General features: G+C 39.8%; 2 protein-coding genes and 1 long non-coding RNA gene across 4 annotated transcripts; 2 read left to right on the plus strand and 1 right to left on the minus strand.

Moving 5' to 3' along the window:
* Positions 1-1,915: 1,915 nt before the first annotated feature.
* Positions 1,916-14,603, plus strand: LOC5516348 (copine-8). 2 transcript variants are annotated; one of them, XM_032386164.2, is made up of 25 exons: positions 1,916-2,071; positions 2,506-2,546; positions 3,382-3,428; positions 3,560-3,663; positions 3,741-3,780; positions 4,150-4,226; positions 4,312-4,349; positions 4,454-4,482; positions 4,723-4,826; positions 5,675-5,779; positions 6,196-6,237; positions 6,320-6,389; positions 6,465-6,518; positions 6,821-6,882; positions 7,073-7,119; positions 7,820-7,925; positions 8,039-8,114; positions 8,470-8,557; positions 10,030-10,069; positions 10,488-10,526; positions 10,604-10,676; positions 11,176-11,233; positions 11,492-11,565; positions 12,590-12,829; positions 13,199-13,307. In XM_032386164.2, exons 1-24 carry the CDS (start codon positions 1,950-1,952, stop codon positions 12,797-12,799), a joined length of 1,746 nt encoding a protein of 581 aa, XP_032242055.1. In that variant the 5' UTR covers positions 1,916-1,949; the 3' UTR covers positions 12,800-12,829; positions 13,199-13,307. The 2 variants fall into 2 exon arrangements, with proteins under 2 accessions (XP_032242055.1, XP_032242056.1); XM_032386165.2 differs by lacking the exon at positions 12,590-12,829 and having other exon boundaries at positions 13,199-14,603.
* LOC5515183 (ceramide kinase) lies at positions 13,857-23,925 on the minus strand. The gene is made up of 12 exons (XM_048727100.1): positions 23,561-23,925; positions 21,799-22,044; positions 20,930-21,061; positions 20,274-20,340; positions 19,620-19,777; positions 19,060-19,134; positions 18,212-18,386; positions 17,864-17,944; positions 16,443-16,492; positions 15,875-16,071; positions 15,147-15,373; positions 13,857-14,804 (listed from the first exon to the last, which is right to left on the minus strand). Exons 1-12 carry the CDS (start codon positions 23,664-23,666, stop codon positions 14,732-14,734), a joined length of 1,587 nt encoding a protein of 528 aa, XP_048583057.1. The 5' UTR covers positions 23,667-23,925; the 3' UTR covers positions 13,857-14,731.
* Positions 17,414-19,148, plus strand: LOC125561970. The gene is made up of 2 exons (XR_007307677.1): positions 17,414-18,084; positions 18,258-19,148. It is a non-coding gene; the product is annotated as an uncharacterized LOC125561970 (long non-coding RNA).
* Positions 23,926-24,024: the final 99 nt, after the last annotated feature.

Here is a 24,024-nt window from a genome sequence, read left to right on the forward strand (position 1 = left end):
TTATTATGCTTCAAGAATTGCAAGTATTTCTTCTGCTTTCCCCTTGTCCATTACCGCAATTCCTTGGGGTTGATTTCGGGGACTCCTCGGTATCGTTTCGGGTCCGAGGATCAGTTGGGATACTTTTGGGGATAATTTAGGGTCCTGGGATCATTTCGGGTCCTGTACAGTTCCTTACTGTTCCCCAGGGGTTATTTTTCTCGCGATTGAAACGTTAGAGGAAAATCCCTTGGTTTCTGAAGGATGAAGAACACAAAGCATTTTAGATTGCGTGCATTTCATTGTAGTTTACTTTTGTTGTTCTAGGCACAAAAAATGTCATATGCACGTGCGTGACTTGACAAAGAAGAACAAAGGCTAAAGGCAGCAATGTAGACCTAAGTCGTAGTGGACTGCACATGATGACGACATCACTACATTACCATAGCAACACACCTATTCCCAAAAGACGCAAGCGTAAAAAAGACCCCGATATTTTTCAGTGTAGATCTCAGCGAGCTGTGCGTGGCGTAACCGACTAAGAGGCCTGGGATCCTGGTTATTGCCTCCCCATTAATGCGCGGGTACCTCAGGTTCCTTTGTGTTGTACAGTTCGCTAGATAGCGGTGCTGAGGCCGAAATCTCCAGCTTAGCCGTAAAGCTTTAGCTGCCATACGGTGTTTCAGCGCATGTCTGGAAGTATGGTCTATTTTTCTCAATTTTCTTACAAGACCTGGACGAGGTTCGATTCTCGGCCAATTCCTCAACTTTTTTTAAAAAAATTGCTATTAGTACTTTTGACATTATCATTTTTTCATGTCGCGTTTACGCAGCATCAAAAATATTTCAGCGCATAGCCAGGATTGCCCACGGGACTGTGCCATGTAGTCTAGCGTCTACATGGTAACACATGCCACAGGGTAACCATAAGAAACATGTTATTGCTTGCGGTCTTGAATTGATGCAGCACAGGGTACCAAGGTGTCAGGGTCTTGGTTAGGGCTAGCAGGCCCATTGCCAGGAATTTAAAAGATTTTATTTTTAGGGTTAATTATTATCCATCCATAATTATCATCAATTATCATCTTTTCAAGTATGCCCGACAGCCGCTACATTACCTTTAAAAATTTGCTGAAAACCTTTCCCTACAGTGTTATTGTAGCAAATAGTATTCATAAGTGTTACTTTGATAACGGTTTTTTAGTATATACAAGCAAGGAAAATCATTTAAATCCAACAACAAAGCTCAATTCAGATTCGCTTGCCTTTTTTCAACAAATATAGAATACTTACTAGGTCGAAACTAGGTCAACAATTTACAAAAACGTAGGAAGAAACCACCGGACAGCCTCTATCTGCTGGTGTGCGTCGGACCTTGTGGTCTGCGTCGACAGTTGATTAATTAATAAAATCTTTAAAAGAAAAAGTCGACAACAACGCAGATTTATGTTTTTTAGAACGATATTTCGGCAGGCCAATACCTGCCTTCTTCAGGTTATATAAAAAAAAAAAAAAAAAAAAACTGAAGAAGGCAGGTATTGGCCTGCCGAAATATCGTTCTAAAAAACATAAATCTGCGTTGTTGTCGACTTTTTCTTTTAAAGGTTTTATCAACAATTTACTGGGTTATTTGAATAAATTGAGAACTGTTGGGCATTTAGTCAATTGAAGACCTTTCCCGACTATCGGGCATATAGCTACTGCGTTTTCGGTTATATTACCGATTTTGCAAATTGTCATAAGCCATAAATGCGTTTGGTTGTTTGAAATACGATAAAAAACGTGTCTATCCCGGACAAAAACGTTGTGGAAACCCTTCAAAGCTGCAGGCAACTGTCAAATACAGTATAACCTCAAACGCCAAAACCACCGGCTAAAACAATGAGCCAAGAATACCCGAGTGACGTCATGGTAAATAAGTCTTTGTATGTTGTAACCAGGCCTTGAGAAATTTTGTGTAGTTGTAGAAGATGGCGTACCCAGGAGCTGTGGCACCGCCACCTTATAGCGAGACTGTAGCAAGTCCAGGGATGTCCACGCCGTACAATAATACAGTGCCAGCCACGCAAGTCGAGATCTCTGTCTCTTGCAGGTACCGTGCAATCACAGACAACTTGCACTTTGCAGACGAGAAAATTATCGAATCTCTGCTCCATCGGAAACGTATCGAGAATAACATGTTAATATGTTTGTTTGTGCTAAAGAATTTCCATTATAGTTCCTGCAATTAAGAGGTATTTTTCAAGGAATTTTAACTGATTTGCTTTTCAACAGTATCCCAGAAGACCGCTAAAACAAGCTTCACTTTGGTGAAATTTATCACTACCATTGATGTGTTATGGTTGAGCTCCTGTTTAAGCGCGGTTAAAAGAATACTGTGTATTTTGTACGATCTTTTATAACTAAATTTGAAGATTTAAAGCAGTTTTTGAAAAAAAATAAGATAAATCTGTTGCAAAGGAAGTCTGATGGCTATAAGGGTTTTGTGCGATAGAATCGCTAAAGTCAATCTATTTCATCCCACAGGAACCTCGCGGACATGGATGTGTTTTCAAAATCTGACCCAAGTAAGATCTCTATCATAATATTACCACGCTTTCTTTTAAAATAAAGACAACGTATAAGTTATTGGTCATTGGCTTCTAAAATATATACCCAATGAATAACTTAGCAGTTGTTTTCATACTTATTGATCCACTTCCGGCTAGATTGACTTCCGGTGTTCTGAAAAGTGCTTGAATATATCGGCTTAGATTCCGGACAAAATTATAACGTTGCCAGGACTTTTACTGTAATTCATATTCATAAGTGAAGAAAATGTTTTATTCTGAAAGCAATATCAAGGATTTTAGACAAGACTTAGACTAAACTAAATATTAGAGGTAATGTTGGAGGGGGGAGGGGGGTGTTCTTATTTGTTGTTGTTGTGGTAACTCTTCAATTTTCTTCCAAAGTATACAATCAAGAGAATGTTCAATTTAAAGCCGCATTGTCACCAGTTTACTTCTGGTCCATTACGTAACAATCTCCGATGATTTTTAACGGAAAATGCGAAAAATATTTATTGGAAGTTTCTTTGAGGATGTGATTGATAATTTAGAGCGGATGGCCTATTTTGCATATCTCGGATTTTAATAGATTCTTTTGTCTTTTAATGGTTGAGGTTTCCGTCGGATATCCGGAAGTAAACTGGTGACAATACGGCTTTAAGCGTATTGCTCTGAAAATTGATGTCCCTTTGACTACCCCTTTGTTTTTTCATATTATTACTATTATCAAATGCCCTCTTGAAATAGGTTTAGGTATTCCATGACCAATACAAGTACCTCTAGGCTTATCACATTCTATTTTCTTAGTAGGGTTACATGTTTGATGTTTTGTTTTATTTATTTTCTGCTACAGTGGTTGTCATGTTTACACAAGGAATGGGCACAAAAGAATGGAGAGAGGTAAAAAATATATTTTTTGGTGATTAAGTAACATTTACTTCAGCCTCTGTACCCTATCAAAAACCTTACTCATACTACAAGATATGTCATATTGTCATATGTTTTATTTTTACTTTTTGTTGTTGTTACAGTTTGGAAGAACAGAAGTCATCATGAATAATCTAAACCCTGATTTTGTCAAGAAATTTACTATCCATTATTTCTTTGAGGAAATACAAAAATTAAGATTTCAAGTGTAAGTTTTTGCCCTTTATTCCTATTTTGCATCTCTAGCTGTGTTTCTAAAAATGTTTTTTATCTTTAATTCTGTAGTTATGATATTGACAAAAAGTCATCAAGACTTCAAGACCATGTAAGTGGAATATAGCCAGAGCAACTGAGCATGGGAATGTGGAGGAAGCGGGCGGGGCTCAGGTCTATAGCCATTACTATGAGCAGGGGACTATAGTTTACCTATTTTAGCAGACCATTTATTCATTGGTAATTATTGTCCTTACTGGCAGTGGAACTGGATTTTGTTTTATTTATCTAGGCCCTTAAATCAAATCTAGTGGTAGTAAGAAATACTTTTTTTAAACTTCCAAAGGCAGACTCAGATTTTTAACAAATTATGGTAAAACCTAAAATATTTAAGTAATTTTTTAGTACTGTTTGCAGTAATATTTCAAGAAATGCTCTGATGCTTTGTCTTTTCATTCTAAGTCATTATTTTCATTATTAGGACTTTATTGGAGAAATAGAGTGTACTTTAGGATCAATAGTTGGTGAAAATGGTGGCCAACTTGAAAAGGCTTTACTGTAAGTATAATTATAATACACTGTATTTAAAAGAATAAATTAGCAAAACCATAATGTAAGAAAAAAAAACGCTTTATATTTCTAGAAACAAGCAGCAGTCAAAGCCCAGAGGGAAAATTATATGTAAGCTAGATCCTGTACTGTTGAGACTTATCTGCCTTATTTATACTTCATTTTCACAGTTATATTATGATTCACTCATTACAATCTACTTCTTGTTCTTTTAGTAAGATGTGAAGAGGTCTCTCAATGCAAGGTAAGGTGGAGACATCCTTGTCAGATTTTGGGGCAATATACAGCATACAACATACAGCATACAGCGCAGCATACATTGGATTTTTAAAATGAAAATCCAAGGGTTTTTTTTGGCAAAAGGAGGGGACCCCCCCTATGCTGAAAAAAAACTTGAGGGGTAAATGGCAGGAGAAGGGGTGTATTTGCCTCTAACCCTCACCCATAACCACATTGTTTGATTGCTTTCTTTTCATTATTACAGGATGTTGCAACGTTGCAGTTTAGAGGTCACAAACTTGACAAAAAAGATTTCTTTGGCAAATCTGATCCATTCCTGGTTTTCTATAGGTGTAATGAAGACAATAGGTATGTTAAAGGCTACAATATACACCATCTAATAAGTCCCCAGTATGATTCAAATCGGAGTTCTAATGCTCTTCACCACCAGAATCTGTGCATTTCATAAATTAGAAATAGTACATTCAGTCCCGTATCAAGGGGGGCACCCCCCTACAATGGCCTAAGATCCACTTTCGATTCCCAATGGACAAGCTAGATCACTCTGGTATGTAGCAAAATCCGACAATAAACCGTCCCGTGGAGACACTGCAAAGGCATAAAAAAATCCCTTTTTGTTCTTTCGAATTTTGCACCCCCCCCCCCCCCCAAGAAAAAATCCTGGGTACGGACCTGTATTGCTTATGATATATTCTTTTCTTTTTTCTAATTTTGTTTTTGCTCATGCCAGGGTTTTAGTCAGGCATATATATATCATATGTCAAATATGTGAAAAGTCTAAGATTCGGCTATACTATTAAGACTATGTTTTTGGCGGGAGAATGTTGGGGGGGGGGGGAGAGGGTAGGGGGAGAGGCCCTCCCCAGCACGTAGACATAAACGGTGACATGTTTATTATCTGGTGGTGTAACCATAGCCCTGTTCTTAAAAAAAAAAAAACGGTTGACTGTAAAGATGGGTGCTTTGCTGAATAGCGGGTTGAATCCTCAAGACAGAACGCATTCACCACCAATTAATGCAATTAATGCAAGGGCGTGTAATACTATACACAAATACGCCATGGGGTTCCCGAAAATTGCCTCTAAAATAAAACCGAAACAAAAGAGATCAAGATTTCACGTATCACGTGACCTGGAATAAGATCTTCGACTCTCTGGGTCGAGTCTTGAAAATCCTGGCTGTATCGTTTGTTTTAGTTTTACCGCTGTTCACCGGACAGAAGTCGTCAAAAACACCCTGAACCCAACGTGGAAGCCGTTTAGTGTCCCGGCTAGAGCTCTATGCAATGGGGATATTGACAGGTACGTGTTGATAACCAAATTCGTTGTTTATACGCCCGCGAACGCGGCGAGTGACTACGAGAATTCTCAGCGGTCGCGCGGAACAACAAATTTGGCTATGAATGATTTTTTGATGTTCATTAGAACTTTGGGGGCGAAGAGCGTGGACTCTGAATACAGATTATTGGTATGCTTTGTTGTTTTTGTTAAGTATTGTTTTAGCTTTTGTCCAATCAATGTCGGTCTGAATTCGTGTGGTTGTCGTTGTATTGCTTTTGACGACTAAATATGGTTATTAATGACGACTAATTATGGTTATTAATGACGACTAAATATGGTTATGAATGCGCGCTGTCGAAGTTTTTGGTATCGTTGTTGTTATTGTTGCTGCTGTGTAACTCACTGGTTCAGCTTCTCTCTTCTCTTCTCTCCCTTAGATCAATACGCATTGAGTGCTATGACTGGGATAGAGATGGAAGGTAATGTAAAAACATTATCACGCTTACCGTGCATTTTAACAATATTTCAGTACACTCTTTCTTTATTTTTTTTATTTTATAGCCATGATCTAATCGGTATTTTCTCAACAACACTGAGAGAATTGACGTCTAACCCTAACTTAACGTTTGAGGTAATAAAAAATCCCATTTCACATCCGATTCACGATCTAACGAAAGTTAACTAATTCAAGTGTTCTGTATTTTAGCTGAAGAATCCCAAGAAGCAAGCAAAGAAAAAGAGTTACAAGAACTCGGGAACTGTAAGGCCCTGTTTTAGAAGGCGTTTTTCATATGCAATTCCCAATGCAAGTGCATAAAGGTGAAACAATGCATTTTCATTTGGAATGGCACAAAAGAACGGCTTGTAAATTATGTTTTTCAAGAACTTTCCAAAGAATGAAAACCCTTCAAGAAATGGTTTCGAAATGGATGAGAATGGTCTGGACCGATGACATATCCTATATAGTTATAGGATATATACAAGTTATATAAACTACTTGTAGCGCATGTCTTTCTTTTCCAATGTTGCGGAACGATCCGCCCTCTACTGCTGTCATTCCAGATAATATTACTTCAGAGCAAATTGGAACAGCAGCCTACCTTTTTGGATTTCATCAAAGGAGGGTAAGATGGGGGCGTGTGGGTTTCCGTTGTGATTGAGCAAAACCTATATAGTAGCCTGGCCTTGTATATTCTTACAGAGTTTCCTGTAGTGGAGGAAAGATTAGGAAGTGATTGGGTCTAGGAGATTTCCTGTGACTTTAAAACTCCTTGACGCATTGACCTTGTTGCCTTGACTGCCCTTTTCCTTTAGAACACAGATTAGCTTTATCGTCGCTATCGATTTCACCGCATCAAATGGTAAGATTATAGTCTTGTTATTTGTCGTGCGCTACCAAAGATTTTTTTTTCAATAAATTGATCCATGTTTGTAGAAGTTTTTTCTCCAATAATAATTGCTAAATCTGCCCTCGTGTCATAATGAAAAAGACTTGTTGAAAAGACTTTCAGTACCTGAACATCACGACTCACAAATCCGGTACTAACAGCGACAACGTGATGGCACCGCCTTGCTAGGCTTGCCACAAAACAAACGAGTTGCTTAACAGCACTTCCCAACAAGCTGTACAAATAAACGCGGTTGGCTGTCTGGCTGTTTTCACTGACAATGCTACCATGGATGCCAAGGCTCCAAGCCTTACTTCCAAAGAGCCGCGAAGAGGCGACAACGTCATTGTCTTTGGAAGTGAAGCCTGGAGCCTCGGTTACTCAGTGTAAAACAATGCTTTCAGCGGAACGCGCGCGTTCTTTCGCCATCTTCAGGAAGAAAGCCAATAAGAATACGAGAAACGTACTACTTGATTTACATGAAGATCGCCAGAAACCCAGCTTGGCCTTGGAATGATTCAGTGCGCATAATATCATATGGGGAAAACCTCATAGTTATGAAGTTGGCAATCAGTGATGATTCTTACATCCTTATTGCCTAATTGTCTCAGAGACCTTGGCACAGTTGGCCATCTTCATACTCTTCTATCAGCTCTTTTTATTTACTTTCCAGGTAACCCACAGAACAGCAACTCGCTCCACTTCCTGAACCCCTACGAGCCTAATCAGTACGTCAAGGCCCTGACGTCTGTGGGAGCCATCTGCCAAGACTATGATTCGTACGGTCTCGTCCCGCTTTTCTTGCGTTTAACGTTTCTATTCCCCCTTTTCTTTATTAAAATTTGTAGCACAAATTTAACAAGCATAAGACCTTTCTTTTTGTCTTTCACAGGGATAAACTTTTTCCTGCATTCGGCTTTGGTGCACGCTTGCCACCAAACTGGGAAGTTTCTCATGAGTTTGCATTGGTAAGTGTGAGGTAATCTGCCCCAGAGTGGGAGATGGAGGAATTCTAAAAAAAAAATTTGTCCTTGTATTTTGGGTGTAGATAGCATTGTGTGTGTTCTGAGCATGTTACACAATGTTAAGGGGGGGGGGGGGGGGTTGAATGGTGATTGTGATTCATGTTCGGGTATTTTTGGGGGATTAGAAAATTTCTATCCGCACTCCACTCTGATCGCTTTTTTGTAATAAAATTATTTCGCAAGAACGAGAATCTCATGAATTTATGCTCTCTTTGATTATTGTTTTGCGAACATGCAAATTCACTGGATGCACATCAATCTAATCGCTTGATATAATGTAACACATTTGTCTCGTTAGAATGGAAATCCTCAAAATCCATTCTGCGAGAGAGTGGAAGGCGTTATCTCATCGTATTTCCACAGCATTCAGCGAGTGCAACTGTACGGTAAGTGCGTCCCCCTTGAGCAACCTACCATTTATACCTTATGTGGCTACCGAATACCTTATGTGGCTACCGAATACCTTATATGGCTACCAAATACCTTATATGGCTACTGAATACCTTCTATGGCTACCGAATACCTTATATGGCTACCGAATACCTTATATGGCTACCGAATACCTTATATGGCTACCGAATACCTTATATGGCTACCGAATACCTTCTATGGCTACCGAATACCTTCTATGGCTACCGAATACCTTATATGGCTACCGAATACCTTATATGGCTACTGAATACCTTCTATGGCTACCAAATGCCTTCTATGGCTACCGAATACCTTCTATGGCTACCGAATACCTTCTGAATACCTTTTATGGCTACCGAATACCTTCTATGGCTACCGAATACCTCCTATGGCTACCGAATACCTTATATGGCTACCGAATACCTTCTATGGCTACCGAATACCTTATATGGCTACTGAATACCTTCTATGTCTACCGAATACCTTCTATGGCTACCGAATACCTTCTCTGGCTACCGAATACCTTATGTGGCTACCGAATACCTTCTATGGCTACCGAATACCTTCTATGGCTACCAAATGCCTTCTATGGCTACCGAATACCTTCTATGGCTACCGAATACCTTCTATGGCTACCGAATACCTTATGTGGCTACCGAATGCCTTCTATGGCTACCGAATACCTCCTATGGCTACCGAATACCTTATATGGCTACCGAATACCTTCTATGGCTACCGAATACCTTATATGGCTACCGAATACCTTCTATGGCTACCGAATACCTTATGTGGCTACCGAATACCTTCTCTGGCTACCGAATACCTTATGTGGCTACCGAATACCTTATGTGGCTACCGAATACCTTCTATGGCTACCAAATGCCTTCTATGGCTACCGAATACCTTCTATGGCTACCGAATACCTTCTATGGCTACCGAATACCTTATGTGGCTACCGAATGCCTTCTATGGCTACCGAATACCTTCTATGGCTACCGAATACCTTATGTGGCTACCGAATACCTTATATGGCTACTGAATACCTTCTATGGCTACCAAATGCCTTCTATGGCTACCGAATACCTTATGTGGCTACCGAATACCTTCTATGGCTACCGAATGATCCTTGGCTAACACATGCGAGCTCCCCGTTCTATTTTTTATGCGTTTATATGAGATCGAGCATTTTTTAGTTTTTGAATAAGTATCGAGCAGCGAGCGCTTCGAAAGTCAATGCGAGCACGGCTGAAAAATTTGCGCGAGCATTTGTCGAAAACTGCGAGCACATCGAAATTTCGGGGAGGGGGGGGAGACATTCGGGGCCCCTCATTATTCCTCAAAATAGCCTAATTATTGTGCTAGAAATTACAGGCTTTTTATATCCTTTGATTTTTCACGACTCAGTAGTTCTGGTAATAAAAGTTTAACCAGAGAACCTTTGTTTCAGGTCCGACCAACTTCTCTCCGATCATTCGAAGGACCGTAGCGTAAGTTAACTCGACTCTTTCTAGATCTCTTTTGGTGCCAATAAAAAAAAAACAGATACCTTTTTTATCCTATCAAGGATCATTTGCAAATGACTGTTTGGAATGACCTATAGCGATTCTAGTATGTTCTCATGGTCATTTTCTTTTGACTCGCAGATTTTCAAGGCCGTAGCAGGGGGTGGGGGGGGGGGGGGGGTGGGGCACTTGGGGCACCTGCCCCTCCCCCAATATTTAAAAAAAATATAAGAAAATGACCAGTAGGGGCGTGGCTGTTGTTTTGTTAATGTTTTTGTGTCGTGCCCCCCAATAATTCGAGGCTTGCTACGGCTATGATTTTGTAAATATATTTTATTATTTTAGTAGAATTTTATGTTATTTTGTAAAGGTGTATCAGAGTTATAGTATTTTCTTACCCCAGCTTGGCCAAGGAATCCGAGAGACAAAAGCCTGGAGAAGAGTATGTATGGATTTGCCTTTTGGCTATGATTAGATGAGGGAGATACGTGCAATTTATGCTTGTTTGTTGATACTCAGGTACTTTGTGCTCCTGATCTTGACGGATGGCATCATCTCTGACATGGAGCAAACAAAAGCAGCTATAGTTGATGTGAGTAATGTATTTCCATACAGTAATAATCCACGCACAATCAGAATTGTTCAGAAAACGTAATTAAATAAAGCAGTTTCTGCATACATAACACATAAAAAAGCACTTATAAAAGGAAATACAGGAAATGTTTAGCCTAAAATAGGTTCTTAAGTGGATTTTGCATAAAGTGAAGATTTTAACCTAACAGGTTCTCAGACCCAAGGTTTATAATACCACGCGCGCTATCGTGGCCTACCAAAAAATTCCACTACCGTGCCATCGTGGCATACAAAAGAATTTGGCAATCAGCGTTTACAGTTCTGATAAGCACGAACTTTATAACTAGAAGGATTCCAACGTGCTTGGAAGCATTTCTTATAGCGCATATCTCGTTTCCTCATTGGCTAGATTGACAAAACTGTCAGGGTGACCACGCTAGCGCGCGTCGGAATCTGAGATTACTGTATTCGTACTGTCCTTCCTCTAACACTGACTTCACCAATGACTCACTTTGCAGGCGGCCTCTCTGCCTGTATCCATAATCATCGTGGGGGTCGGAGGTGCCGACTTCGAAGGTAAGTGTTCACCAAGTACCCCTGTTCCAGGTAGCCGACTTTGGTTTGCCAGTAAACTAGGCGAAGACAAATGCCGTTTTGAAAGGTTTGTCATTTGGACAGGAGTTACCGGCCTTAAAGTCGAGACAAAACTCATTAAATTGCTTGTTTCCCCCATTTTACAGCCGTCTTTCCTTTGTAAGATCTTATATTTTTAACTGTCTGAGAAATGGTCTATCTGCAAAGGTCTGCTGTGGTATTTTGTTGCTTCCTTGCCAGCTATGGAAGAGTTAGACGGTGACGAAGTTCGTCTATCTTCTCGGGGCCGGTTGGCGGAGCGAGACATCGTACAGGTGAACTCAGTGTGGAAGGTGCCCTTCTCGCTTCGATTTTAGTCGTGGCGTATCAAAATGGCATGTCGGGCCTCATTGTCCAATAAAATCGACAATTCACAGATCCGACGCGCGCACGAATATCCAATCAGAAAGCAGCAAATAGAAGCCAGCGCTCGGTTGAGGACGGTGAGTCCTGCTTGGATTAATCTAAAATACAATTTTTTATTGGGGTTTACCTGCGACTTGGGAAAACACGGTCACCTAACATAATGGAAACTTGTCTTTTCGTTTCTTCGTAGTATAAGTTTTACTGCAATTTAAGTCCCAACTCCACTAAAAGTATTCGGTCAAAGGAAACAGCACTTTCTATGCTGACCTGAAAATGCTTATTTGCTTATTATTTTATTTTTAACTTATTTGCTTGTCAAGGTTCGCAGAAAAATATCTCAAACTAATCCTTTTTGCCGTCGATTGCCGACTTCTTGTGGGACCACATGGCTGTTATTGCACCATCTCTTTTCTGATTGGCTATTCGTGCGCGCGTGATTGACGTGTCGGATCTATGATCTAAATTTTGTCAGCTGAACCTGTTTTACATCCATAATCGCATAAGTCAAGCTTATTACTTCTTCATTTTTGCGCCGTTTTGTGCTGTCGGCTATTACTCAACCTCGTTGAATCCTTTTCCATTTTCCACAACCCTTGTCTCGTCTTGGGATAACGCATAGTCGATCAATTATGTTTACAGCTATCAACGAGTTTGCAAACATTGAATTAGTTCTATTCCTAACGAGATTGAAATGGATTTTGATTCATGGTGTTAGATATACAACGAATTTGACTGCAATCAGCAATCTCGGTTTAAACGGCTATTTCTTTGGTTGTTCTGATGTGGTACCTTTCGTGATCTTCTTTCTTATCTAAGGAAACTAGATTTACCGAAAACTGAAATGAAAATAAAATATAAAAATCAAAAGAAACTGTTTATATTTTTTCGGTTGTAAGACGATTCTGCTAATGCGCCTGTTTTCATTTTTTGTAGTTCGTGCCATTTCGCGATTTTCTCCAGAGAGGTCCACTTGCATCAGAACAGCTCGCTAAAGAAGTACTAGCTGAGGTCCCGGATCAGTTCCTCTCATACATGACCACCAGAGGAGTCAAACCCACGCCTCCTCGACCTATACACATGAGTGACGTCACTCCCGTGTTTAGCCCGCCCGTTCATCCCAACCCACCGTACCCAGTCCAATAACAGAACATTCCATTACTTAACTCCTGCAGTGTAAGCGAACATATCGATATTTGCACCCAACCCAGTCCAATGAGAGAATATTCCATTACTTAACTCCTGCAGTGTAAGCGAACAGATCGATATTTGCACCCAACCCATCGAACCCAGTCCAATAAGAGAACATTCCATTACTTAACTCGTGCAGTGTAAGCGAACAGATCGATATTTGCACCCAACCTACCGTACCAAGTATAATAAAGAACACATACTGCGGTACCTATATTAATGTTAAAATCAGGGCTTTCAAACTATTTTTTTTTAATTTGGAAACACCCCTCGCGTTTTGTTTTGTTTAATGTTTTGTTGTTGTATTTTTTCATACTATTGTTTGACAAGGGTTTTGTCACTTTTCAAATTCAGTTTGTCCCTTTTCGTGACTACCTGGACAAGTGCTATGGGGACATTACCAGCGGTGCACGGCTAGCCAAAGACGTCCTGGAGGAGTTACCAGACCAACTAACCGATTACATGAAGAAAAGAAACATAAAACCACCTTCATTTGCACCTTCTCGTTCTTAGAACCAGAGAGTCATAGATAGACACAATAGTCCCAGGTCTATGATCGGGTTCTATGGTTGGTAATACTTGTTGACGTCACTGGAAGGCGTCCTGCACTGTCTCACGGTATATCTCCGAGCAAAGGAAACCCAGTTAGAATGGACCAGGCTGGTAGAGTTTTCAGGGAAGTTGAAAGAGTGGAAATACCCCAATAGTCGCCAATGCCACTAGATCCTCGTAACAAGAGATTCCAGGATCACATGTAGAGTAAACATGTTAGTATGCTTGTAGAGTAAACTATAGTCGAAGCTCATTCATACTCATAGCAATAGGAATTCATTAAAAGGGTGGAAAACCCCACGGTGAACAAACCCTACTGAAGAAGTCGGTGATCATTTACAATTTCCGTAATTTGTCGGTAGTCGTTGAACTCAGAGAATCTATGTCGTAACCCGCATTGTTTCATGGATATGAAAGAAATTAGCAAATAAGTGTAAATAAAAAACGTCTAAGTCGGGAATGTTTTAGATTTTTTGTTTATTTTCAAACTTAAAACTTTTACATGGCTTTTAGAGACCAGGATATATTCAATCATTTGTTCTCGAGTCCAACCTTAGACGTAAACGTTCATAATACGGACACCCATAAAATGTAGGTAGTCAATAATTGTTTCCCATTTCGTCAGTAGTTGGTTATTTTTACAAGCCTCTATTAAGCTGTTTCTCGCTAGTCGGTTCACCCCATCCAGACCCTAGAGATGTTTCAGGAAAGTTGTGGATTATAGCCAAATTCGTTGTTGCGCGACCTCCCAGAATGTTAAATTCCTTTCTTTGTTTGGGAATAGTGCGTAGTCAATCAAACCAAACAATCAAAACCAGACAGACCGCCCCAAAAGCTTGTGTCTGACTACGCGCTATTCCCAGACGAGACAAGGATTTTAGATTTGTCGAGGTCGCGCAACAAAGAATTTGGCTGTAAGTTACTCATTCTGTGTACGATAATTTAGACGCGAACTTCATAAATATTTATTATGCTGGTGAAACTTTATGGTATATAAGTCCCAATAAATAACGTATGTTTGTAATTACAATTTGAACATAATATTATAAAGTAGAGGACACTTGTACGCAACATCATATAACAATCTTTGAAAGAATTATATGGAATCTATACAATGAATAATTCAACTTAAAGAGCTCTTGTCAGACACACCTTTGTTATTACTTTCATTTAATATTAAAAGGCACATAATTTACCTCTCAAGAAACAACGTTTTATACTTTATCTCCCAAATTCAATCGAAAATATCGCATTGGCTCCCCCAAATCAGCCGATGGAAATGGCCGCCAAATACGATTAGTTTGAAAATAAAAGTGCTCTTCATCGCTTGGTAGGCTAGAAGCAGCCCTTCGTTTCCGGGATGTCCTCTATTCCCTGGCCAAATACGGTGATTAACTTCCTATGAACCCTAATAAAACGAAAAAAAAAAATAAGTAGGATTTCAAGCAAATGATGTTGAAACAGACTTCCAAAGCCACCAAGTTTTGCATTTTCATCGACATCAATACAAAACCTAAAATCTCAAATCCCTTGGGCGTCCAATAATTTCAGGGTTATAGCTAGTGAAAGGAGGGCGCGTCCAATGCTTTCAGGGATGTCGTTCGGAAAGAGGCGGCAGTTGCTTAAACAAAGGACATCAATAGCATCTACCCCCTAGAAAATCCACGGGAGGATTGAGGCCACTAACCCAGACAAAAATTTGTGGCTACGGCCATTGCACATTTACCTACCAATTTGCATCCAACATTACCTGACAAGCAGAGAGGGCTCTTCAAGAAGTTCCCCATCAACATTCCACACCCCGGAGGGATGTCTACTGATCTTGCGAGGTAATGGAATGGCCCTTCCATCCACGAGCCTACTCCGTGCAGAGTCACTTTGATTATTGCTTTCGTTCTGGGTCGCCTGCTCTGGATCGCTAATAGCTCGTATGTAACACTGCTTGATACGATGGACGTTCACAAAGTCAAAATCGAACTGAAATTTAGATAACGACAGGGTTAGATACAACACAAACCAAGGTGGCACGCGTGATCAAGGCCTTCGGAATTGATTTTGAATTGACTTGAATGTAAGTGAGAGCAGGATATCATAGATTTAAAAAACCCGAGACATGGGAACAGAGTGTCTTTTGTTTGAAGCAAGTAGCTACCATATATAAGAATCTAAGGTACAGCAATAATAAAAGGGCAGACATTCATTCATTCATTCATTCATTCATTCATTCATTCATTCATTCATTCATTCATTCATTCATTCATTCATTCATTCATTCATTCATTCATTCATTTATTTATTTATTTATTTATTTAGAGGCTTCCGTCACGACGTGACGAGGTGGTTGCTAGCGGATGAGGCAAACCCCGAGAAAGGTAATGGCGTTCGTCTTCCATTAGAGAGCAGTGCGGGCGGGAAATTTTAAAAATCTATGCTTTCTTACGATCCGAAAAACGCAGAGCACCCTGGGTAAAAACTGACCTGGTCCTTTCTGTTGAAATTTCTCTGCACATGCGCGTACATCTCAGCGGTAGTGCAGGCTCGTACTATAATCATGTCCGTGTAGCCATCACCAAGGTGACAGCACGGGGACGCGCCATCCGGGGAGATGTCACAGGGACTGGGGAGAGTAATGAGGCTCACGCCAACCACAGGACCTCGGAACGTCTGCCATTCACCTGTAGTCAGCGGCCAAAACAGTCGATATAGTAGAGCTCGCGTATAAGGACTTGCATATGATAAGGGCTACTCGCAAATAGAAACTAACTTCCAAGGCCCTATTTTTTATTAATCCTGTAAATTTACCCATTTTATATGGGACTTTGTAAACGGGATTTCGCCTGAAGGTGACGCAAATTTCGGTCACGACGTAAAGCAACTTGTGTAAAATTGTCTTAAGTCGAAATTGGGTATTTATCTCCAATATATTTGTCCTCTTATAAAAGGGCTTTTATCCCTTATAAAAGAGGACAAATACATGGTACTTAGGGCGACAATAATGGTTAGAACAAAAAAGCATTTATAGCGGTAAGATTAATACTGAAATTACCACTTTCGATCTTTTCGTCGGTTGCATCTGGTTTTTCGCAAGTTTTGCATCTGGAAAAATAATTGTTTTTCATTGAAATAAATAATTAAAGTAAAGAAATTGACAAAAAGCTGCATTTTTAATTTGTCATGTATTGCTTCTTTCCCTTAATTAATTGCTGGTTTCCTTAAAGGTATGGTGTACGGTGTTTGGTTTATGGTGTACGGTGTACGGTGTTTGGTTTATGGTGTTTGGTGTACGGTGTTTGGTGTACGGTGTTTGGTGTACGGTGTTTGGTGTACGGTGTTTGGTTTATGGTGTACGGTGTACGGTGTTTGGTGTATGGTTTACGGTGTTTGGTTTATGGTGTACGGTGTATGGTGTACGGTGTACGGTGTAGGTGTATGGTGTACGGTGTTTGGTTTATGGTGTACGGTGTTTGGTGTACGGTGTTTGGTTTATGGTGTTCGGTGTACGGTGTACGGTGTTTGGTTTATGGTGTACGGTGTACGGTGTTTGGTTTATGGTGTACGGTGTACGGTATTTGGTTTATGGTGTACGGTGTACGGTGTTTGGTTTATGGTGTACGGTGTACGGTTTACGGTGTTTGGTTTATGGTGTACGGTGTATGGTGTACGGTGTTTATTGTACGGTGTACGGTGTTTGGTTTATGGTGTACGGTGTATGGTGTACGGTGTATGGTGTACGGTGTACGGTTTTTGGTTTATGGTGTACGGTGTTTGGTTTATGGTGTACGGTGTACGGTGTTTATTGTACGGTGTACGGTGTTTGGTTTATGGTGTACGGTGTACGGTGTTTGGTGTATGGTGTACGGTGTACGGTGTTTGGTTTATGGTGTACGGTGTACGGTGTTTGGTGTACGGTGTTTGGTTCATGGTGTACGGTGTACGGTGTTTGGTTTATGGTGTACGGTGTTTGGTGTATGGTGTACGGTGTTTGGTTTATGGTGTACGGTGTTTGGTGTACGGTGTTTGGTGTACGGTGTTTGGTTTATGGTGTACGGTGTTTGGTGTTTGGTTTATGGTGTATTTTATTTGTTTTGCAGTGGTATGATGCTTGTGCGTTTCACACGAATACTGCAGTCCCTTGGGCTATGTTCGGGACTCCTGTGTTTGTCAGTGGGGCAAGAGGAGCCACAGGCAGCCCAAGACTACTGTCAGTGGTTTATAAAGGAATGTATGGGGGAATTTATATGTTAGGGAAAAAATACTTTATCGTAAAAAATGAAATATTGTGTTTGAGTCTTCCTTTATTTCAATTTTGCCATAGAATTTCAGTAGAGCGAGTTTGAAGTCCGCTACATTCCTTTATAAACCACTGACAGTAGCCTTGGGTTGCCTGTGGAGGGGCTGAGAACCACAGGGAACCCGAAAAACCACAGCAAACCCGAATAGAACACCAGGGACTGGGCGGCTTCTTACCCTCTTCGACATCGTTGCTCATCTCGGGGATGGCTCTCCGTGTCGGTGCTTACGAGGTAGTTAATCTCCACTTCATAAGACCTACAAAACAAACAGAATGCTCCTAGAGTGGGACATTCAACAAGCTGTAGGGGAATGTTACAAAACAAACAGAATGCTCCTAGAGTGGGACATTCAACAAGCTGTAGGGGAATGTTACAAAGAAAAAAGAGACAACCAAGGTAAGGAAAATTATAAAAAAAAAACAAAGAATGAAGTAGGAATAAGAGAGAAGAAAAGGAAGTAAGGACAAAATAAAAACGTGAAGATTAAAAGTAAAATGTTAAACTATTGTAATATTTCACATACTTGAGCCTGCACATCCTCTTTACAGCGGCCCACTTGTATCTCTTAGGACCCAACCACCGAGACTGCTCGCTCGACTTGAGTACGTCGCCAAGGAAACCGTAAGCCAATGAGAAGGCGAACCTGACAAGCCTGTTGGCGCTTTCCAGCGAGCAGATATCCAGGGACTGGGAAGGACCTAGCAAAGTGGTGCTGATGAGCAACAGTGAGGATGTGGGTTTTATGTTCGATATACTATAAGACTGAAATGGACAATGCTAATATAATAATGTACGCATGTCTTAGAAGTCAACTTTTGAAAATTGAAGGTTGGTACTAGCAGCATTTTAAATCATAATTTCAAAATGTTTTTCATAATTGCACAAGCAAAATCGGCTGATAAAACGGAGTTCGAGAAATTGTTTGGTTTTAGCAGACTTCTGTTTAACTAGCCCATAAGAATCATAATCAGTCGTACAGAGCTATAAATATGTTTTCTAGTGGGAAGTTTATTTTCAAAATAATTAAGAAAATGAATATGTGAAAATATCAAAGAATAAAGTAAAAGGGTTTCACAGAGCTAAAACTTAAAGCTCCTGAAATCCTTAATCCTCTGGCATTTTCTTAACTCTACCAATCCCGGAAGAGCCGAAGGACCCAAAAGATCCGGAAGGTCCAAAGAGAATCCAAAAGAACCGGAAGATCCAAAAGATCCAGAAGATTCGAAAGATCCTAAAGACCCAGAAGATTCGAAAGATCCTATAGATCCAGAAGATTCGAAAGATCCTAAAGATCCAGAAGATTCGAAAGATCCTAAAGATTCAGAAGATTCGAAAGTTCCTAAAGATCCAGAAGAATAGAAAGATCCTCACCCAATGCAATGTTGATTGCAGCTGTTGTCGGATCATTGGTTCCAAGACCAGAGAATGCAATGACATCAGTTGAGCCTACAAACAAACGATAAAATAAAAAAACAATAGTTCTCACCAGGGAAAGCTTTGTGTGACGAACCTTTCGCTTCCACAAAAAAAAGTTTTAGCGAACAAATTCTGCTTGAATCATAGTGTAATTAAATCCAACCTACAATAAATACGGCTTGATTATATTTCTAAGTGACAAAATGATCTATGGATAATGATTTTTCCCAAAAATTAAAAGATATTTATATATTAAAAATAAAACCAATTAACAGTGGTACCCAAATAGGTCTTGACCTTTAAAACTCGCTGATCCTACTTGCCAGACGATGTCGATTTGGATTAAATATTTTTCATTAATATTTTTCATAAATATTATTTATTTTGAAAACTATCGCTCTCCTTGCATTACATACCTTGAGAAATATGATTTGGCCGTTTTTATTGTAGGATGGGCTTAGATTTAGAATGATTGATACAGATTGAGTTTGCTTCTGATAATTCTATTTTGCTACCTGCAGGGATGATCCCAATGCGCATGTCTGGCGTGATGGCCTTGAAGTCCTCAGGGAGGGCTTCACATGTGACGTCCAGGCCCTCCATGGCATGCGTATTCTCCAGAATACCATTCACCACCTCGTGAACGATCCCATCACCACCCACACATACCACTCTACAAGTAAAACACACATACCACTCTACAAGTAAAACACACATACCACTCTACAAGTAAAACACACATACCACTCTACAAGTAAAACACACATACCACTCTACAAGTAAAACACACATACCACTCTACAAGTAAAACACACATACCACTCTACAAGTAAAACACACATACCACTCTACAAGTAAAACACACATACCACTCTACAAGTAAAACACACATACCACTCTACAAGTAAAACACACATACCACTCCACACTATTACACATCTAGGTTCTTGCGCGAGGGATTTTACTGTATTTATGTAATAAGGTGTCATGTGCCAACTATTCAAAAGGTTGATGCTTAGGAATGTTGGCATTAATAACGCAAATCGTATGAGAATTATAAAAAAAGCAGCAAAACAAACAGTCGACACACTTTTTCAACCGAAAATCCGCAAACAGAAGATGTGTACCCCGATGCCCCCCGACATCTCTATGCACCTCTATGCACTCACCCATCATAGCTTGAAAGATCTGTTGCAGACCTGAGGTAGTCCCAGGCATGGCCGGCCCTTTCCGTCACTGTTATCAATATACAAAACATTAGATGCCATTTCACAAAATTCATACTCTGCAATTCACACCTATAAGTTATGCTTACAATCAGAAGAAGCTGTTAAAATGTTTTGTGGAAAGGTTTGGGATGTTTTCTGTGCGTAATAAGGGATAGCTACATGTTTGTGGTAATCAGCAATTTTAACTGCTCAGCTTATAATAAGAGCACTGCCTCAAACTTGAGCCCAAAAATAAATGCCAAATGTATGAATGACTAAAGACAAGTCTTTGTACAATCACAAGTACTGAATTTTCATTTTTTAGAGTCGTTATTGCTTAATTTCTTACTGTTCAATGATATAGCTTGAATTTTAATATATGTATACATTTTTAAATTAATACATGAACACTAACTCATATAGAACTGGAGTTCGAAATAAGCACCCACTTCAAATTAGAGTACCGTTACATCTCTAAAAATAAAATTACTCTCCAGGGTTAGACCAAGCATTTGTGATAATGACTGTAACTACTCTACAATGCTAGCGACTTATATATGAAAGTGTTTTTGGTGATATATCCCTAAGACTTGCATTAGACATCATTGAATACTCACACATAATATCGGTCCGTATGCCCGCCCTGTGGAAGAGTTTTGATACGGAATTGTAGTAGACATGAGGGGCCTTGCCCTTCTTACTGTATGGATTGATGATAACTTTCAGCATTTTTGGTCTGTGAGGGAAGCCTATAAATCAAACAAAGATCATAGAACACTGTTCTTTGGGGCATTTGTCTCATCGCAGATCTATATTTAGATCGAGAGGTATCAGGGGTGGGGCAGGGTCACTCCCCCATTCAAAGTAAAATTTTGAAGGAATGTTTAGGAGAAAAAATACATCTTGCATTGTATTCCGGATGTTGCCCCTCCACCAACAAGATTTCCAGGACCTACTCCCTGGTGAAAGGTGCTTGTCAATACTACCTAATGGGAAACACAGGTGACCCAGGTTGTTACCATGTCTGTTTAAATAAATTCAATTCCCAGTAGAAACATGGATAGTATCTTTCTGTTTCACTGCCATGAATTTAACTTGTTGTATGGCAGATTACTAAAGCTTGCGTTCCTCAGATCCAAGATTAGCCATCCGAGAATGGTATTAGAATTTTAAATGTGAAGTGCGTAGAACATGGCCTATAAGTGCTATTTTATCTTAATATATGACAAAGACATAATTAAGCCTACCTAACTTGCAGGATACAGATAACTTACTATTTATTAGTTTCAAAATGTTATCCATAAAATAGCAAATCACAATTGTCCAATCATGGTGTGTTTTTTTTTAACCATGTACCACCGGTACTTTAATTCACTATTATTATTCTATAAAATGTGTATGAAAAGCTATCCTCCTATTTATGTTACACCTTTCAGTATAGTATAGCCTAAATGGGATGGGAGTATTAAAAACTCAATAATCTTACTCTTCAACTTGTCATTGATAGCAGTCACCCAGTGCTGGCATGAATCTTCATCTGTGCACTCTAGCACCATATTGGTCTCACTAAGTGTTCGGTCCTTGTTTTTGGAGTACGTGAACACTGCCACGCCCACAAGCTCACCCCGGGTCATAGGACTCTTCAGAGATTTTCTTTTCTTGATCATGGCTCCTATCAAATCCAGGAGCTTAAGAGATCTTGTACTCACAGCATACTGTTTCTTCTTGGAGCCTGTTATAAAGATTGACATTAGCCCTTGGCAGCCATCAAAAATCAAAAGATTTAGACTCAATTTACCAAAGTCAATCATAAAATAGTGCAACAGCTTCTCACATTCACAGGCACCGCGGAGAGGGAGGGGCTGGAAGGGCTAAAGCCCCACCACTTATCAAGAAATTGTTATATATTTCTTATATTCACCCCCCTCCCCCTAGTTTTGTAATACACTTTTTCAGCCCTACCACTTGAAAGTATGCTCTGTAATCCCTGATTCAGCTGAAGGAAATAATTAAATGCTTTCCCAGCCTAACTGATTTGACACAACCAGCACTGAGACTCAGGTATTGTAATTCTGTATGTAATTAAGGGGAACCTTGCCTTTAGGATATGTTTGAGATGTGCTATTTGTCTCAAATCAGTGATAGTCTGAGATGATGGGCCTAGCCACAGGGAGCCCACTCAATTCAGCGCATTGTTTATTTAGCATGTGCTTTGGACTTCGTTTATGAATATCAATTAGGTCATGAAGTTCTCATTAAAACTCCTTCCAAATACATATGTCTTACTCTTTATTGCATCCATTCATGTTTGGAACACTTATTTTATGCCCCTGCATTGAATTTTTTTCAGAAATATTCTGGTTTGCAAAAACCCGATTTCAAGCCTTAAGGCTCAAGTTCAGACAAGGGTGGAAAGTTTTTTCCACCCATTCTGCTGAATTAATTTGTATTTAAATAAAATCAAAGCCAAAAAGAAATTTCTCCACATATATCGCTAGAGTGCTGATAGAGCTAACTTCTGGTGGCAATTGCTGCTATTATAAAGCACAGGCGATCAATTGCGATTTAAAATTACACCTTACCTCCAAATCTGTCTGACCACAACATTTTGGCGAAAAATTCGACAAAAAGACATCCAGAGGAGGCAGGAGTTTCTTTGCATTCGACACAAAATCCCGGGTCCCAGGTGGGTCAAAATTCGACAGGGAAAAAATTTGACGCAGGGGTGTGAAACAAGAGTCCCAAACATGAATGGACACAATAAAGTATAAGACATATGCATTTGGAAGAAGTTTTACTGAAGACTCCGTGACCTAATTGATATTCACACACAAAGTTTAAAGCTCAAGCTGAATAAACAATGCGCTGGGTTGAGTGGGCTCCCTGTGGCCTAGCTTGCCAATCTTTCCCCACCCCTCTGAGAAATTGCATAAGAATATGAAGTATAGTATAGATAAGAAAATCCATGTTTCTTAAAACCCTTGCTTTAGCCTTTTCATTGGAACTTCTGGATCCTCCCCTGGTAATAAAGAAATGCATGATATCCTTTCCCTTTATATACTAGGATTTAACCTTTAAAACCAAAATACAATGACTTAAACAAGCTGTTATCAAATAACTAGAGAACTTTAGACATCGGTGAATACAGCACATTGACTCGCTTATGAATTAGGATTTTAGAGCGTTTGAATGGTTGAAATATTGAATTACGAGTTTTAAAGCTTACTTAGTAACTTTATACTTCATACCTTTTTTCTCGCTGAATTTTGGCGACCACACAATCTCTTCATCGTTCAAACTTACATCAAACGGCTTTCCCGCTATTCCAAACACAGCCTTTAGCAGTGTCTTCATTCTGAATCAGAAAGTCCTCAAGGAGAATCGCTCAACTACAGATCAAATATTTGGAGAGGTATAAGCTCCTGCTGTCAGAAAAACGATGCATGTTCGCATCGATCCCCAAAATAACAAAGGGATCAATAAGGTCGTAAGATCATCTTCAATCTGTCAGAGAATTAAATACGAAGGTTAAGTGGGAATTCCATTCACGAAGCACCTCTTTATTTGTATGTGTGCTTTATGCTTTGAGAAGCTTAGACCACAGGCTTCCCGCCCTCCTCAGATAAGGAACGGAACTGGGAACGAGGCTACAGGGAGCTCACTTTTGTATACATTGTTGAAGGGCTCTTGTTTCGTTTAGCTTTGCGTCACT

This window comes from Nematostella vectensis, chromosome 1 (assembly GCF_932526225.1).
Source record: "Nematostella vectensis chromosome 1, jaNemVect1.1, whole genome shotgun sequence".
Lineage (NCBI taxonomy): Eukaryota > Metazoa > Cnidaria > Anthozoa > Actiniaria > Edwardsiidae > Nematostella > Nematostella vectensis.